The sequence below is a fragment of the Paroedura picta genome, chromosome 2 (assembly GCF_049243985.1).
Source record: "Paroedura picta isolate Pp20150507F chromosome 2, Ppicta_v3.0, whole genome shotgun sequence".
Lineage (NCBI taxonomy): Eukaryota > Metazoa > Chordata > Lepidosauria > Squamata > Gekkonidae > Paroedura > Paroedura picta.
The window spans coordinates 96,709,079-96,728,266 of NC_135370.1; the positions used below are offsets into that span (position 1 = coordinate 96,709,079).

The following is a 19,188-nucleotide window of genomic DNA, read 5'->3' on the forward strand; positions in this document are numbered from 1 at the left end:
GTGCTGAGTTTCCTTATTTATGTGCATATTTTTCAGGATATTTTCAGGTATTTGCAGAATATCTTATTGTTGCTTATGCTTTTGCTTGCTATGGGGAGCAATGGCACAATTGCAGCAAACAGAACTGAAATATAAAATAAGAAGAAGCAGAAACAAATAACAATGGATAGGATATTTAAATTCTAAACAATGTATTATTTTGACTGTATTTTTCAGAAGGATCCATATGCCTATTAATTGACACAGAAATAACTCAGGACAATGTGATTACTTGAAAGACTGTTAATTAAAATCAACTTTAAAAATAGGCACTTGGCTTTCATTCCTCAAGCACAATCTTTACAACTGATATCATTGTTAAGATTTAGGATATAATAAGCTTGCTTCTTGTCACTGTATCATAAACAGAGATATTACAGTCTTAAAATAAAGCTTGCTTGAAAAGTAGGTTTCCGTGATAATATTTCATTTTTATACTATTTTGGAGTATTACCCCCAACTGCAGTTTGGTGCCCAGGAACTACATGTTCTTTATAGTGTAGGGAGGTCCTCCCTTATGTGTTTGCCAAAACTGGGGGTGAGAGCTTTTACATTTCATTGTTGCACAATATTTCTCTAAATCAAAAACTGATACATTCATACTGTCTTTGTTCTTTTTTATATTTGGCTCACACAATGAGAACAATTTGTTAATATTAGAGATGGTTGAGCTCCCCTCAGTCCAATTCAGAATTGGGTCAAATTTTAACAAAATTAGGAAATCATGAAAAAACCCCCCACTTCTTTCTGTCTCCTTTGTAGGTTCTAAGTTCAAACTCCATAATCTACACTTAAAGAGATCAGAAAATAGGTGATGTGAAAGATCTCATCCTGAGACCGGCTATGGGTCCCAACCAAGGAGAAAAGCAGGCTAGATATAAAGCAACAACAACAACAACAAAATAAGATCATAGAGAGCCACTGTTCAGAATAAACATCAGATTTCGATAAGTCAATCAGCAGGACGTGGCTTCATGTGTGCTTTTTAATTTTCATGTTATTTGCACCATGTCAGAGCTTCTTAAATCTATTTTTTGTCCAACGTTTGAACAGGAAACATACCTCAACACAGCTGAGTCAAGTTAAGAGGATTTTTAATGCTTTGAGGAAGTTATGGATACAGAGACATTCCATATTCTTGGGGGAAAGCAGCTGCAAAACCCTGTGGTTTAACTGCATTTGTATTTAATACAGAAGTTTTAAGAACGGAAAGTTATTGCTTTCAACATAAGCTAATGAGTATTAGTTATACAGGCAGGACTGGGGAACTTCCTAGAGCTTGGTCAGACAACCTGGGAGACTGCAATGCTGGGAGACTGCAAAGTGTCACTCGGGGGCCAAGCAGCCAATGGGGAGCCGCGCAAAGTGCGGCTCCCCATTGGCTGGATGGCCCAGTCTCGCCTGGCCCGGCCAAAGAGTCGCTGCTCAGAGGAAGAAGCCTTCCCCAGTGGTAAGTCCTCCGGCCACTTTCCCCTCGCCCACGGAGCCTTCTGCCGGGCCCTGGGGCAGCCTCGCCTGCCCTTGGGCCTGGCAGAAGGCCACAAAGCCCACTCCCGCCGTCCCGAGCCTTCTGCCGGGCCCTGGGGCAGCCGAGACTGCTCCTGGGCCCGGCAGTAGGCCTCAAAGCCTGCCACCGCCTTCCCGAGCCTTCTGCCGGGCCCTGGAGCAGCCGAGATTGCTCCTCGGCCCGGCAGTAGGCCGCAGAGCCCACCGCCCCCGTCCGGAGCCTTCTGCCGGGCCCTGGGGCAGCCGAGACTGCTCCTTGGCCCGGCAGTAGGCCTCAAAGCCTGCCTCCGCCGTCCCGAGCCTTCTCCCGGGCCCTGGCCCAGCCGAGCCTGCCCCAGGGCCCAGCAGAAGGTCCCAAGGCCACCTACCTTACTCTGTTCCTCCCTTCCTCCCAGCATTCCCTTTGTCCTTCCCTTCCTCCCAGCATTCTCTTTGTTTTTCCCTTTCTCCCAGCATTCCCTTTGTTTTTCCCTTTCTCCCAGCATTCCCTTTGTTTTTCCCTTTCTCCCTTCCTCCCTCTCTTCCATCTGCCTCTTTCTGGCTACCTGTTTCTCTCCCTCTTCTTCTGTCTCTATCTTCCTCCCTTTCTTTCTGTCTTTCTGTCTCTCTTTCTCCTTTTCCTCCTTCCTTCGCCCCATCCCTCCACTCACCCATCATGCTAGGGCCCGCTGTATTTTGGCCACAGCGGGCTTAATATCTAGTTCAATATAATGTCCTTAGGACAAGTTATTCATAATTTGAGATTGGTTGTCATCAATATCTTGATAATCCTCACTCTGTACATCCCTATCCAAATCTCTTGGTGATGAGATAGCAGTCCTGAATTGCTGCCTGGCTGCGGTGGTTAACTGGCTAAAAGTGAATTAATTGAAAGTAAACCCTGAAAAGGTGGTGAGCTAGTAGCTTATAGTCTACTAAGTCAAACACTGTGCTAATAATACCAGCAGTGCTGACCAGCCTCAGTCCAGCTGTCTTCAGAAGTCTCCCTCCCATGACTGGCCCTGACCTGGACTGGAATGGGTCTAGTACTGCAGCTTCATCTAGATATTCCTTTAATTGGTCTGCAGCCACCTGCTCCACCACCTTCCCCAGGAGTGCTAGATGCGAAACTAGGTGGTAGCTGGTGGGATCCTGTGGATTCAAAGATGGTTTCTTCAGGGGAGGTTGGACCACTACCTCCTCTAGTCCACTCAGGAACATCTCTGTTATTAAGGAGAGGTTGATTATTTCCCAGAGGGTCCTCCCGATCCTTTCATCATCCATTTTGAGAGGCAATGAGGGACAGGGATCTCAGGAGTAAATGGATGGCCTCACTGAAGCAATGAGCCTAACCACTTGGGTCAATGAAAGCGTTCAAAACATTCCCTTGAAGACGGCCAAAGGGCCTCCAGTTCTCTTACTGGAATCCAATCCTCTATCCAGTAGATCTGCTAGACTAGCAGAGGCAATAAAAAAGCAGATTCTTGAATTGTGATCCAACCCATTTCTACAACAATCAGCAGACTATAGTTAAATCTACTTATAGATAATATTCTGAGTTTAGAACAAAAGTTTTATGTGAAACTACATTTGAGTGACAATATTTGGCTTTGCTTGCTTGCCATGTTGCTTATAAGTGTTTTGGTTTTTTTCTTCATCCATTCTCCTAGAACACATGAGATTTCCTAAATTTCACTATCACTGGTGCATTGCTCGTATTTTGCTGTTCTAATTCGTTGAATGAATCCAAGGAAAACCCCAGTGTTATGCAGGAATAAACTTGTTCATGTTTGTCGACAATCAGTGAAGATGAATAATGTAAAAGGGAACAACTCCCAAGAGTTTTTCCAAGCATTCCAGAGCATGGCTTCATAGAATGATACTCTACAATTTGCTTTGTCAGTACTGTGACCTGAGGGGAGCAAGTTTTCCAACTCCAACCACTTACATGCATTTTCTGTGGCTTGGGGTGTGTTCATGCTGTCTGACAAGCCAGTTTCAAAATGTTCCAGACTTTCATTCCTGCATAAGGTCTATTTTAATATTTGAAAGAAATCTGTATCAGAAGCAGAACCACACATTGGGTATTATAGAGTGCACTCAGCATTTCTCCTAAATTTAGCCTTCTTTGTAAATGGTCTGCTTAAAATTAAGTGGTGCATACTAAATTTTATATTTTCACTTATTATGGAATAGCTAATATGTTTACTTTTAGTTATCCTTCACCAACCAATAAAAAATTAGGTGGCTAGCTAGCTAATATCACTGAACTGTGATTTGTATCTATTCTTGCTTCATAGTTTTCTCTTTATCAAAAATTTTGGTTGCCCAAGTGAATCTCTCTTAATCCTGCCCTATGTAAGTAACTGAATGAAACTGTAATATGTTTTTACTCAAAAATTACCTAGTGAATGTCTTAAAACTTTCTCTGGACATTTTTATAAAACAGAACAAAATACCAGTTGGAGGGAATTCAAGTCATGTGTAATTATTTTCTGAATCCCAAGACCATACTGGAAATATTGAGAAATGTCTATATTTTTGGGATTCAATATACTCAAACCCCAAAAAGTGGCTTTTGCACACCCCTATTAGCAACTGATTTTTTTCTTCAATTCTGCAACAGTCACCTCCCGACCAGACTTCTGTAACTTGCTCTACACAGGCTTACCCTTGTCTCTGAACTAGAAACTGCGTCTGGTGCAGAATGCAGCTGCTAGGGTCCTCGCAGGAACAACTTGAAGGGCCCATATCCAGCCTGTGCTGAGGCAGCTGTACTGGTTGCCAGTTGTAGCCTGGCTTCATGGTTTAGGTATTAACCCATGACTTGGGCCCCACATATCTGCGGGACCGCCTGTCTCCATATGCCCCATGCAGGGCACTCCACTCTGTGTGTGTCAAACTGTTGGAGGCCCCTGGCCCATGAGAGGTTTGTCTGGCCTTGAACAGGGCCAAAGCCTTCTTGTTCCTAGGCTCGACCTGGTGGAATGAGCTCAAAGGACAGTAGAGGGCCCAGATAGCCTGCAAGATAGAGGTATTTTGTTGAGGCCAGAAATAGGGAGATCTGGGCCCCTCCCAGAGCTAGCCTTTTTTCATCCGCCCCCCTGCTTCTCCCCTCTGAGGCATTTTTTAAGGAGTCTGTTGAATGGAGGATGGTCTGTTGCCGCCTATGGTGGTTTTAATGGGTTTTAAGATTATTTTAATGGATTCTTATTATCGGGACAGATGTTACCCGCCATGAGTCACTGCCTGGGAGTAGTGAAAAACAGACAAATAAATGAGTTCAATAATAAACTGTAAACAAATTGGAGACAATTATAATGAACAATGATTGTGTTCTTGGGGGAATATGGTTATTACATTTTTTATCACACCCTTTCTCCCAAGAACTCCAAGTTCAAACATTGTTCTTTCTTTCTGTTTTGCCTTATAACTATCCTGTGAGATAGGTTTGGCTGAGAGAGACAGAGAGAGAAAGCTCAGTATAGTAGATTGCAGTTTACATGTAAATGCCAGTTAGTTTGCTCATTATTTCCTTTTCCACCACCAAGAAGAATCCCCAGAAGTAACCTAATCTCCCTAAGTGTTCCAGAACCATGGAACTTGGCAAACTGATATAAGTATGTGGATTAAGATGGATTGTTTGTCTGCTGTCTTTTAATATTTCTCACTAGACCTGCAGCCCTGCCCCATCACTCTCAATAAGGGGTCATGAGGATGGAAGGAGGGAAAATGTACCATTAATAGCTGGATGCAGCTGGCACAACAATATTTTCTACAGCTTTATGGTATCCTCCCTGTTGGCATGAGGTTGACGGGCAATACTGAACAAATAGGGATTTTTGCATTCACATGTCATGGCAAACCACAGTTGGTACCAACTACAGTTAATACAGCACTCATCTAAAAGCCTGTTTGCTGAGCAACCAGAATTCAGACTCCATAGTAACTCAGGGTTTAACCAAATCACAGATTATGAACTAATATCATGACATCTGAATGTAGCCAGAGTGCCAGGCAAAAGGTCATGGAGTGAGTATCATGGCAGAATAGGGACTTGAAAGTCAGTCTCCTCACTCCTAGGCCAACACTAACCATGGTTTCACCTAAATTTACATATGTTCCAAAAACAAAGGCGAAGACTTGGATATTTGTAGAACACAACATATATATTTGTACAGGCATTTCATACATCTAGACAAAAATTTAAATATTACAAGAGTCTATAAGATGACGTACCCAATTGTTGAAACAGCAGTGCAACACTAGTCCCTGTAACAGGAAGACTATAATGTAAAGGTGTTTGTATCAGCTGCCTGTCTCCCGCTCCCAGAGAAAACAGCTTCTGTAGAAAAATATTTGAATACACCATTTATTGTTTATGCAGTATTCTATTGTCGGATAAATTCTATTGTCGGATAAATATTACATTAAACTATTTACCTATTTTAATAACATACTTTATCTACTATTCATGAACTAATTTATGGCAACCATAAATTAAATTCTTGCAATTGGACTCAGCTACTGAACAAGGGCTGGCCTGTGTCTCAGATGCCTTGCATTATGTAAAATTCCCCTCTTCCGAAGTTCTCTGTGCATAGGAGAAAACCACTGAGAGGAACAGTTTTGCACTTTCCACTTGGATTTTAATAAAGCGAACAGCCATGTTGATATCAACTGTTTCCAACTTCATCATCCATCTTTCAAGTATTTATCACATTGCAGAGAAACCTTTTTGGACTTCTCTCAAACACCCATTCGTTAATTATTTGGTTTCCGGTGAAAATACATTTAAAGTCATATACATTTCAGTCATTAATTTCTTATTTCCTGAAAGATGCTATGCATGTCTCCTTTTCAAGGTGGAAGAAAGGAACATTATGGAATAATAGTTAGCAAGTCAGGTAAAATTTTAAATTCCCACGCAAAAACATGTAAATATGAACAAAATAACCATAATCAGGATGGGTCTGCAAACAGAAAGGGAATGAGAACAATAATTTTAACTAGACAGCAGTGAGGACATCTCTAGGACACTTGCAGCTGAAGAAGATTGACCAGGCCTATGGTTGAGCCCCACAGACCACCAATGGAATCAGTTTCCCTACACAGACATGCACACAGAGATGGATGCAAATAAATACATCAAAAAACCCAAGCAATTGATGAGACATCCTGACTAAGCACTTTAACCCCCCCAGACACTCTTTGTTGCAGAATAGAATGCCCATATGCTGGTTTTAATAATGTTTTAATAACTTTAATTGATCTTAATAATTTAAACTTAACTTTATTAATTTTAATTATGACTGGAAATGTTTTATCCAATGTATGTTTATAAAGTAAACTGCTATGAGCCCCTGGGAAGGGTGGTACAGAAACTAACTAACTAACTAACTAACTAACTAACTAACTAACTAACTAACTAACTAACTAAACAAACAAACAAACAAACAAACAAACAAACAAACCTCTCAATATTTAGTAAAGATTAAGTTCATATGCCAGTATGTTAAGACTTTCAAAGACTTGGAACACAGAAGGTAAAAAATAAGAATGAACTTGTCTGTCCCAGAAGGAAAACCTGGCAGTCCTGACAGTTTGGGAAAGTGAACAATTTGAAGGAAGGAAAGGAATCTGAGGTCGCACATTAAGTATTTAGATGGTCCGGATAGAGCAATAAGACTGGTAATAAGATGGGGCAGTAAGTAAATTAAAATAAGAGTAGGTGTTAGTGATTAAACTACATGATGATGCTGACTGAGAATTAGACAGGGTAAGTATCTAAAGTTACAGTGCTAAGGAGTGCCTGACACTTTTCCATCTTGACAATAAGCTTCATTCTACTGTCAACAGAACATGCTCAAAGCAATGAGGCAGGATGAGTAAAAGCATTTGGTTTTTTTCTATCATGCCCTGCTTCTGAATTTACTATGATCTGAATGCCACATGGATAGCATCTTCTGACATAGTCAAAACAGAACAGCCTAGACTTAAAAATGTGCATTCTGCACAAGCATTTAATCATATTCTCCAAATTACCAATGTGCAGAATAGCATTTACTTATAGCAATTTTCCTGAATCCCTAGCTTTATCATCTTCGTGCTACAAATAGGAATGTACACACAGGAAAAAAAACAACTCAGAAATGTAAAATACTGAACTACATTCATCAGAATTCAAGGACTCAATAAATGCCACCATACCATGTACAAGCCAAATATATACATATAAAAGCAGGAGTAATAAAAAGTCTGAACTCTGGAAAGTTCCTAAATTGATACTGTGCCTCATAAAGGCAACTGCAGTGACAAATTAACCCTCTGACCTTATTGTGGAAAGGAATTCTTGCTGTCTTTAGAAGAAGGGCCATTGGGAGAGACTCCGTTGAACTATGGTCTTTTATTAAATCAAAATATTTGAAGAATTTATGTTTTGCTTTCTTCATAAATTAAGTTAACTGGATAAATATCCTCCTTTCCCCCATTTACCTGTGACCCTCCAGCAGCAGGAACAAAGCATGAACAAAGATTTGCAATCAGGCTTTCCAGTGAGACATTCAGGTTATCCACGTACACAGTGTAGACCAAGCCAAGGCAAGCCTACAACATTAAATAAAAACATTTATAACTCCAATCAGGAAAAACCAAGTATACTTTTATAGTATAAGAATCACAGTTTTAAGAGATTTAATAATGTCACACAAAAATTATTTTATTTGATGACAAAAATCCAAATCTTAAACTTTTCTTGAGTTCAAATTGAATAGTGTGAGCAGTATTTTGTATGTGCATACATATTTGAATATATATGTATATTCATACATATGAGAGCCAGTTTGGTGTAGTGGTTAGGAGTGCGGACTTCTAATCTGGCATGCCGAGTTCGATTCTGTGCTCCCCAACATGCAACCAGCTGGGTGACCTTGGGCTCGCCACAGCACTGATAAAACTGTTCTGACCGAGCAGTGATATCAGCGCTCTCTCAGGCTCACCCACCTCACAGGGTGTCTGTTGTGGGGAGAGGAATGGGAAGGCGACTGTAAGCCGCTTTGAGCCTCCTTTGGGTAGGGAAAAGCGGCATATAAGAACCAACTCTTCTTCTTCTTCTTCTTCTTCTTCTTCTTCTTCTTCTTCTTCTTCTTCTATATCCCTCCTAGCTGAATGCCTTAGGTTTCTCCCTCTCTTACTGAGTGTCTCCCAGATGAAACCTTGCTTCCTTTTCCTCACACTAGTCAACAGGTGCCACTGTAAACCAAGCATATCCCTCTCTGCAAAGTCTGCTTCTTGACCATTTATGCACTGGAGGTTTCATGCTGGGCTGCAGGCTGGAGTTTTAGTCGTGGCAGGTTGTACCCACTCTTCCTGAACCCACATGGGGGAGCATTTGGCCTGGTGAACCTCATCCACCCCCTATCTGTGCTCCTGATAGGTGGGTAGGGCAGTGAAGTTCCCAGTGCATAAACGGTCCTTCAGAGCTTCGGATTCCATGAAGCAAAACCAGGATAGAAGTCTTTGTTTTGTTTGTTATGTGTATCAGTCTCTCAGAAATAACCGTTAAAAGAAAGTGATGCCAGAGCATGCGGAAACAATATACAGGAAGTTACAATTAAGGAGCCCCAGTGTTACTGTTATGCATAAAGTATCTAACTCAAACATTTAAATATAATATATGAACAAGCTCTGGTAGCAATAGCAGAATCATAGCCATCATCAGAAATAGATCACTGCAAAAGAAACTTTGTGCTTACCTATTTTGTTTTCAGAGTAAAGCTTATCTACTTATCAGCACCCTGCCTTCTGACTCCTCTTTGTGCCAGAACCAGCTGCTGCTTTGGTACATTTATTTTCGTTCTGTTCTGGTTAAATCAAAGCTTACTTGACTTAGTAAATGTAATGGCTATGATGCTATGGCAGCAGTCAGCTTTTGCTACATAGCTACATTTAGCTATGAAATTAAATCAGACAAAGAATAATACTTCCTGCCCTCTTTTGCAGAGTGCCCTGAAAATCCACCCAAAGCATAAGTGGTTTTCATGGCTTCTGAAAGTTCTCACTAAAAAAAAGAAGAAGAAAAGAAAGCCATCCTGTATCGTTTCAGATCTATGTCATATTAGAAACTGTCATCAGAATAGTATTTGATGGGGAAAAATACTCAAGTATGTTCTTCCTGTTTTTCTTAATATTAGTAATGCTTTAGAGACCAGAGAGATGCTTATTATTTCTATTACTTCAGGCCAGCAATATTATTTCTAAACCAACCTGCAATTCTGCCCCCCTTGCCCTTTATGCAACAGAGGCTCTCAGCACTGTCATTGATTCATTTCAGAATGAATAGCAGTAGTAAGAGAAACTGAACATTATATTTGTGAAATCCATTGTACTATATACATAAATAAAATCAATAATAGTTCTCTAATATGCAACATATTCTTTTAAAATACAATTTCTAATTTATATTTTTAAAAGATCCATAAATAAAATTAATTTATTGTAACTAAAATACTAGTTGTTCTGAAATTTAAGCATTTACTTGTGCATTTAGTTGAAAACTGCACAGTTCTGCTGTGGCTGATGTGATTTTGAAAACGTGACTATTAGGGGGGAAATGTAGGTGCACATATTATATTGGCTAATTCGATTTTAACTGATCTAAATTCTCATTAATGGTGCAGAGAAGTTTCAAATTAAAATGCTTGCAAGTATTCCTCAGTGAAAACAAACAACTTGTACATTACCGTGTATTATAAACAATAGCTAGGAGTTTTTACCCTGAAGATGTCTGGATAATCTAATCTGGACACCAACACCAGGCTTTTGGGAGCAAATACTTCGGCTGGCTGAATCAAACCAGAATCTTCCTCTCCTTCAGTTTCTCTTGTCCCCTTCAAAACAGACACACTTTTTTCAACAAAGAAAGCATTATTACTTTTGCAAAATAATACTATTTTCAGTCCAGTTATTTTACTATGGTCCGCAGGCCAGTTGGAAACAGAAAAAAAAAGTTTTAATTACTTACATAAAAATCTCAAGATACATCATTCATCTTGAAATAACGAATAGTTAAGAATTAGAATTTGAATAGATTATATACAGGATATGAACTTCGCCCATATTTTCATTATAGGGAAATGATAAAATAGTTCTTTGGTCATTCCTCTCCTCCCTAAAAGTGTGAAAATCTTCTGATCAGATCACAGGGTTTTTAAAATCAACCAGCAGAGTTCCAATAAATCCAGGTGTCTCTGTATATAAAATCTACAATGGAAAATCATGTGAACCAATGTTTCAATCAGGTTAGCAGAACAAGGATAGAAACTTTCTGTCAAGAGTGCAGATGGTAAAACATTAAATCTAGCCTGTGTAGGTAAAGGTATCCCCTATGCAAGCACCAAGTCATGTCTGACCCTTGGGATGACGCCCTCCAGCGTTTTCTTGGCAGACTCAATACAGAGTGGTTTGCCATTACCTTCCCCAGTCATTCCCGGGTACTCATATTACCGACCTCGGAAGGATGGAAGGCTGAGTCAACCTTGAGCCAGCTGCTGGGATTGAACTCCCAGCCTCATGAGCAGAGCTTCCAGACTATTACAGTACAACAAAAAAGTCTGCTGCCTTACCACTCTGCACCAGCCTGTGTACATACATGGAAATACCCTGGAAGAGTTAATATTGATAGATAACATGCATATTGCTGTGGGATCACTGGAGTGAAGCTGAACACCAGAGGAGAACATATAACACTTGCTGGAATTAGAAAAGATACCCTGATTAATTAAAACTTCACATTTGGAAATTTACAAAAATACATTCTAGAGCTCATTGGTCTCTAGATTATTACAGTAACCAAACAAAATAAACACTGCATCTGCACAGAATTAGGGAACAATTACTGTTGATAACACTAGCAAAAGTACAAATAATATTGTTAATGCAATTTGAACTTTACACTAGAATAGAAAGCATGTCTGTTTTGAACAAGTTTGTTCAAATTTTCAACATATCCCATTGTCAATTATGATTAAAAACCATGAATGAATGTTGCACTATTTGTGTATTATGTTGGATTTCAAAATATCTCATCAAAACTCCCCTGAAGAATTTGATACAAACTCATACCTTCCATGCATACAGCGGGCACCCTAGTCAGAGTAAAGGCGCTCCATGCCCCCTGTTTAGTTGACTGCCCTTCATCTAGCTATTACCTTCCAGTAAAGGGAGTTGGGCGAGCTCTAATAACTGCAGTTATATGATCAAGAAGATTGGTTCTAAAGTGTCCAGGTTCAAGAGACTCCAAAAGCTCTTCACAACAGCTCAGTTTTGTAGCCTTGCTAGAAAGCCAGGAATATAGAAGCCCATTGACTTCCTCTGGCCAGCTGTTCCAGAGGCATGGGTAATCAGTTAAAACGTCAGAGCCCAGACCATGGTAGATCACACCTTCAACAACAGAGTTGAGCTGGAGGCTGATAACAGATGTTATTGAGAAGACTGAAACTGCTGCATGAATATGCAGGCAGGTCATTTAAATAGGTTATTTATTTATTTGATTTATATACCACCGTTCCATATGGCTCAAGGTGGTGTACAACAAAAAAGTACATCAAAAACATAAAGTAAAACCTTTAAAATGATATATAGTTCAGATTTTTAAAATCTCACCATCTCCATACCAACAGTCATTTCCCAGTACATCTGTCAGAGGACATTCCACCCTCCCCCAGAGTTTTCGCTGTTCTTGTCTTATTATGTGACTTCTCAGCAAGATCATCTAATACCTTGCATAACTCAAACATGCATTTTATAGAGGTCCTTCTGCGCAGTTAACTTTTGTTGTATGCAAACATCACATTACTAGGTTTGCAGACTCTCTTGTTTATTTTTAAAGTATGTATGCTCCTGCTGTGCAGATGCCTGTTATCTGTATATGTTTTGTCTGGGCAACTTGTCTGTTATTCTGTTCCTACTGTTATTTTAAAACTACATGGGTACCTAGTGAATGGGAGATGGTAGTCTGAATAACAGAACAAGCCATTTAAGAAGCAACTGTTGTAAACAAGTTGTTAAACATTATCTGTTCTTTAAGGCAGGCTTTTACAACCACAGTTCTATGAAACACTGGGGTTTCTTGAATGGGTAGGAGCTAATTAATTCTTAATATATTTTTAAAATACGTTTAAATGTTTATTAATCAGGTGATATGACCATGCCAACCCCTCCCAATGGTCAATGATCAGCCTGCAGGGGGTTGAAAGGGGAAGGTCCTGGGTGAGCGTGTGCACAGCCATGTTTCCTAATAGTATTCTGCATTATCATAGCACTTCTCGGGTTTATTGAAGCCTGAAGGATGTTACAGAGGTAAACAAATAGAGAAAGGCTGGTTTAAAGTATAGTTACTGAACATGTGGTCATATGGTTTACAAAAATGTAATTAGAGGAATGTTTTGGATTGAAAAGACAACAATAATAATTTATACATGTACAAACTGCAAAGCAAATATAATTTTTTTCTCTGTAATTCTCTTTCCTATAATGAGAGTAATAAAGCCATGACTATCAAGAAATCTAAGTACAGGAAACCTAAAGCATTACCATTCATATAAGAAATGCATATAGAACTGAACATGAGTCAGCAGAGTTAGTCGATAGTTAGAAAGGCAAATGGGATTTTGGGCTGTATTTTAAAAAGTATAACGTCCAGATCACGTGAGGTAATGTTACCACTTTACTCCACTCTGGTAAGACCTCATTTGTACTGTGTTCAGTTTTGGACACCCCAACCGAAGAAAGATGCAGAGACACTGGAGCATATCCAGAGGAGGACTACAAAGATAGTGAGGGGTTTGGATACCAAGTCATATGAGGAAAGATTGAGGGAGCTAGGTCTGTTTAGTCTGTGGAGAAGTTGATTAAGAGGTAATATGATAACCATCTTCAAATACATGAAGGGCTGCTAAATAGAAGATGGAGCAAAAGTTTTCTGTTGCCCTAGAGCAGTAGTTCTCAACCTTCCTAATGCCGTGACCTTTTAATACAGTTCCTCATGTTGTGGTGACCCCCAACCATAAAAATATGCAAGTGTTCTTTTACAGAAATTAAACTGAAACTGACCAATGGTGTGAAGATCCATTGTTCATGATTGTATATAAATTGTTTTTTTTTCCAGGGTTTCTCATTTCACTTCTGCCTCTTGTCCCACCATGCCAATCTCGCTTTTTTCAGCTGCTCTAGGCAGACAAACGCTCTATCTCAATCTACCCTGCAAGGTTGTTGTATGTATGCCCCCCCGGCCAAGCTGCTTGCCCCGTCACGACCCCTGTGAAAGGGTCGTTCAACCCCAAAAGGTGTCCTGACCCCCAGGTTGAGAACCACTGTCCTAGAGGGTTGGCCCAGAAGCCAATGGGTTGAAATTAATTCAAAAGAATTTTCGGCTAAATATCTGGAAGAAATTTCTGTCGGAACGGTTCCTCGGTGGAACAGATTTCCTCAGGAGATGGTAGGCTCTCCTTCTTGGGAAATCTTTAAACAGATGCTACATAATCATCTGACAGAAATGCTGATTTTATGAACTTGGGCAGATTGTGAATGAGTAGGCAGGAGGGGATATGCCATATCTCTTGTGGCCATTCCTTGCATGGCCAGGGAACTGCTGATCACCACTATGGGATGGTAAATGAATTTCCTCCGGGCTAAGCTGGATTCTGGAGATTTTTGGTGGGGAAGATCACTTGGACATGAAATTGGGGTCACTGTGTGTGTGCAGGTTGTGAGTTCCTGCATTGTGCAGGGGGCTGGACTAGATGAAGCTGTAGGCTCCTTCCATCTCTATGATTCTATGATTCTCAGTCAGGCTCCTAACATACTAGATCCCTCTTTCATCTGATTTCTTTATAGACTATATCTTTGTTTGTCCCAACAGATTCCACTTCTCATCTGTCCTATTTCCACTTTCCCCTCACATTTATATCTTTAGCTTAAAGATAACTCCTGCACCAAACCAGAGTGGGCCTGGTCAGTTGGTTATTTTTGTTGCTGTTAGTGTTAGGATAAGGAATGTGCTATTTGTGCTTCGATTTAGTATTTACTTAGGATGATCACTTCACACACATTATTGTACTCATTCCTCAACAAACTTTGTATTCCCTTTCAAATCTTTAAATTCTCTGTCATCCAATCCCTACTGAAAACTTGCTATTCATAGCCATGTCTTTAGGTATAAGATCTCTGGAGATCCCTCCCAACTCTATGATTCTAAGATTCTATGAAATGGTGGCAGTCTTTTCCAAATTACATTATGTTAAGTGAAATTATCTCATGTAATAACATTATAGTTTTTATGTTTACCATAGAATTCTCCTGGTCAAAATTTTAAATCTACACTGAAACTAGCTAAGAAACCTTGTTGTCTTAGAATATGCTATACTGTAGTACAGACACACATCATATGGGTTGATTTCATGATACTTTTACTCAGCACACTACAGAACCAATTGCAAAAGCCCATATATGGTAATTAAAGTAAACATTCATTCACAAAGAAAATAGCCACAATCAAAGCCAAAGGATGATATATGTTCTTTCATCTGCATTCCTAACATTCCTAAAAAAGTCCATTAAATGACACAATAAACTGGAGACAGTATTCTTAGTTTCCGGTTCATTGTGAACTCCATTGCCTTAGCCAACTAATTTCTTCACATCACTTTATAACTATTACTCATGCCAATGATTTCTTCACAGCAACATTTTTAATTGTGAGCTGCAAACTTTACATGACTATCATTGACAAAGTTATTACAAATAATCCTGCCGTGCAAAAATGTCTTGACTAATCTGATCTCATCAGATCTTAGAACCTGAGCAGGGGCAGCCTTGGTTAGTATTTGGATAACAGATCACCAAGGAAGTCCAGGGTTGCTACATGGAGGCAAGCAATTGCACATCTTGTCTTCAAAGCCCTAAGGGTTGCCATAATTCGGATGCAACTCACTTCCCGTCCAGGAAAAAAACACAGTTCCTTTCAAGGAAAAATCCTTTGCATATTAATGGTACACTTCCATATTTGTAAACAGCTTTTTTAATTCCTAGGCATCAGAAACAGTATGATTCATTATTCTACAGAATTGGATGTTTTGGCAAGAAATCTAGAAATTACTCGAAACTGGCAAAACCATTTCATGTGAAAATATCAACAGTTAAATAAGTTTTTTGAAGCAGAAAAAAAATTCTACAAAACTTTTACTAAAAATACATTCAGTTTTCTGAGTCACATAAATTAAGAACAGGATAAATATTTTAATAAATAAAAAAGGGAATAAAATATTCTAACATATGAGAAATTGTATTTAGATGTCTGTGCAATACTTTCACACAACACTTCACACTAGATTCTGCTAGGTATGACAGGCTGAGCCTAATAAAACAGATCCAAATTCCTCTTTCCTGAGCTTTCAAAGACCTATAAGATTTCTGAAGGAAAAATTTGGTTATCAGTAATAGTAAAGAATTAATGTCAACATCTATTAACTGTGCACTATTATATAGCAAGCTGTCACCCACTTCATTCACTCAAACATCCAGTATTTACTGTTTTTGTGTACCTGAAAGTTCCCATAGCCTCTCCCTTTCTCTCCTTTTTACCTACCAGCCAGCCCATCTTTATCTGCCTCCTTGTATTCAGCTTTCCCCCCTTCCCTCCTTCAGCAGACTCTATCCAGGAAAACAATTGCCCAGTTGCATGGTAGGGAATCTACCAAGGATTTGTAGGGGCACCTCATTTCCCCCAATTATTCCCTGCCTCACATATGTCTTCTTTCCCACTTCCTGACACTCAACTTCCCCAGTATCAGCTTTCGCTGTTTCATTCTCTCGTTTCTACCCATGAACCAACCTACCTATGATCTGACAAAATTTTCAGCTATATTTATGTCATTTATACCCTGCCTTTCTCCCCAGTGAGATCCAAAGCAGCTTATATTGTTCTTTTCTCCATTTTATCCTCCCAGCAACCCTGTGAAGTAGGTCTGGCTCAAAATGTTTGATGGCTGCAGATAACCCGGTTAGCCTACATGAAAGACTCTGAATTTGAACCTAGGTCTCCCAGATCTTACTCTGAAACTCTAAAACAACATTATACTGACTCTTATGGGCCTATTATGCACGGCCGCTGAAACGGCGACATGGAGAACGTGGAGGAGGAAGAAGCGAAGCAAACCGCTTATGCACGGGACAGAACGCAACAGCGGCAAAACCCAGAGTATCTGATTATGCACGCGGCTACCCCGGAGACGCTTCTGGTTGCACCCTGGTCCCGGGAAGCTCCACTTTCTTCCGCATCTCGCTAACGCGGCTTTTTCAACAGCATACACTGACTCTGTGCCCGGTTGCCGCCTACAGCGTAGATAATTGGTGATTTTAGCCACTGCCATTCCACCCCGAATGTGGACCTTCCACTCCGTGCATAAGGAGCCATGGAGTGGCTGCTGTTGAACAGTAGCAAGCAACAAGGCTTGAATTAATAACATAAATCATCCAGTGGTTTCTGATAATCCAGCCATGATGAGTCCTCCCTTAACAGTCAAAACAGCCTTACAAAGGGTCCCTCTCCACAGGGCCTGCAAGAGGGAGCTCTTCCACCAGGCATTCGCTTGAGGCTGACCAACTTAGAACACCTGCTGGGCCCCCAGACACCCCCTCCATGACTGAAAGAATTAACCTCCCAATGTTACTGTTAATTGTTAATAATATATTATAAATGTGGTTTTGTAATCTTTTGATGCCTGATTTGAAAGTTGTTGATGTTACAGTCTATATATCGTTCCATGTAAGTTATATAACATTCAATGTAAACTGACCAGAGCTGCAAAGAAATGGGCAGTATAGAAATCTAAACAAACAAACAAATAAATGGAAACCAAGGTTTCAACTGGCAAGCCTGTGTGGTTTCCCAATAATTGCCTATTAAGGCATTCACTTCTTAAAGCAACCAGTGCTGCTTCTATAATGGTGCATGTGTAATGGAGCCAGCTTGGTGAGGAGCGCAGACTTCTAATCTGGTGAGCCTGCTCCTTCACATGAAACCAGCTAGGTGACCTTGGGCTCGCCACAACACTGATAGAGCTGTTCTGACCACGCAGTAATATCAGAGCTCTCTCAGCCTCACATACCTCACAGGGTGTCTGTTGTGGGGAGAGGAAAGGGAAAGCTATTGTAAGCCGCTTTGAGACTTCTTCTCTTAGAAAAAAGTGGGATATAAGAACCAACTCTTCTTCTTAATGCCTAACTATTTATATTTTATAGATTTCACATTTTTCTGTAAACCTGGGCATTATTCAGGTTTACAAAAAGATGTCCCTTGTTTGTTCATGACTACAAATCACAGATCTGGCCATAGTGAAAATTAGATATATTGATTGCAATTTTATTTTCACATGCTAAAATGATCTTTATTCTCAATATGAAGTAAAATGTTTTCTGCAGAGGGAAAAAAAGCTACTGCCATCTACTGGACTACTAAATATCAATTTCTCAATGATATAGGTAAGCTCAATTATTTCAGCTCTACCAATGCTTCCACGTGTGTCTCACCAGATAAATAGAGTGGAGGCACAAAATCACAACTAATGTATAACTATACAATTTTCCCATTCAGTGATTGTTGTTTAACCTTAAAAATTGTTCTTGTACTTACATTTCATATTCCATCTTGGATAGAGCTGTACATCAATATCTGCATTCAGTGCATGCACATTTAAGTACTCTTGTTTAGTTTTTAACATGATATATTAATTATTCCAGCTAAGTTTCACCTGGGCTTTGTTTGATCTTCATACCCACGGTTCCATTCAAGTAATTCTAGAATCATAGAATAATAGAGTTTGAAGGTACCTCCTGGGTCATCTAGTCCAACCACCTCCCCTATGCAGGACACTCACAACCCTATCATTCATCCACTGTAATCTGCCATCCCATTGAACCTTCACAAGATCAGACTCTCTGTCAGATGGCTATCCAGCTCCTCCCAAGGAAAAGTGTTCCACTGAGAAACTGCAGTGACTGTCAGGAACTTCTTCCGGATGTTTAGACGGAATTCCTTTTGCATTAATTTCATCCCATTGGTTCTGGTCCATCCCTCTGGGGCAAGAGAGAACAACTCTGCTCCATCCTCTGTATGGCAGCCTTTTAAATACTTGAAGATGATTATCAGATTCCCTCTCAGTCGTCTCCTGTCCAGGTTAAACAGACCAAGCTCCCCCAGCCTTTCCTCATACGTCTTGGTCTCCAAACCCCTCACCATTTTTGTTGCCCTTTGGACATGCTCCAGTTTGTCTACATCCCTCTTCAACTTTGGTGCCCAAAACTGAACACAGTACTCCAAGTGAGGCCAAACCAGAACAGAGCAAAGGAGTAGGACCCATGAAAGCAGAGAATTCCACTGTTTCCACAAAGAAACTAGTACTTTATGTGCTGGAAAACTGTTTAAGAAGCTTGGGAGCATGCAAAGGCCTGGTATGAAAGACTTTCCTTGTGAGATTTTTCTTTTTATGGGAACAAAGACTGAAATTATGAAAGAGGGAACCCTTTAAATCTCGTTATTTGTATATCAATACACACACCCTGCCCAAGAATTAAAACATATGCTTTTGGTGCTCATGGAGCTTGTGT

The 19,188-nt window shown here is 40.0% G+C and overlaps 1 protein-coding gene across 8 annotated transcripts in view; it reads right to left on the minus strand.

Annotated features, from left to right (window-relative positions):
- Positions 1–19,188, minus strand: part of SBF2 (SET binding factor 2) — a 290,016-nt gene that overhangs the window by 144,804 nt on the left and 126,024 nt on the right. For 7 of the 8 annotated variants that reach the window (XR_013228318.1, XM_077321786.1, XM_077321785.1 and 4 more), the window contains exons 4-6: positions 10,299–10,412; positions 8,020–8,130; positions 5,764–5,869 (exon numbers count right to left, since the gene is read on the minus strand). Coding sequence is in view for 7 of the 8 variants with exons in the window: in XM_077321786.1 (XP_077177901.1) it covers positions 5,764–5,869; positions 8,020–8,130; positions 10,299–10,412 (331 nt within the window). In the remaining variant the exon portion in view is untranslated. The remainder of the gene's footprint in view (positions 1–5,763; positions 5,870–8,019; positions 8,131–10,298; positions 10,413–19,188) is intronic. The other variant, XM_077321787.1, reaches the window with a different exon arrangement.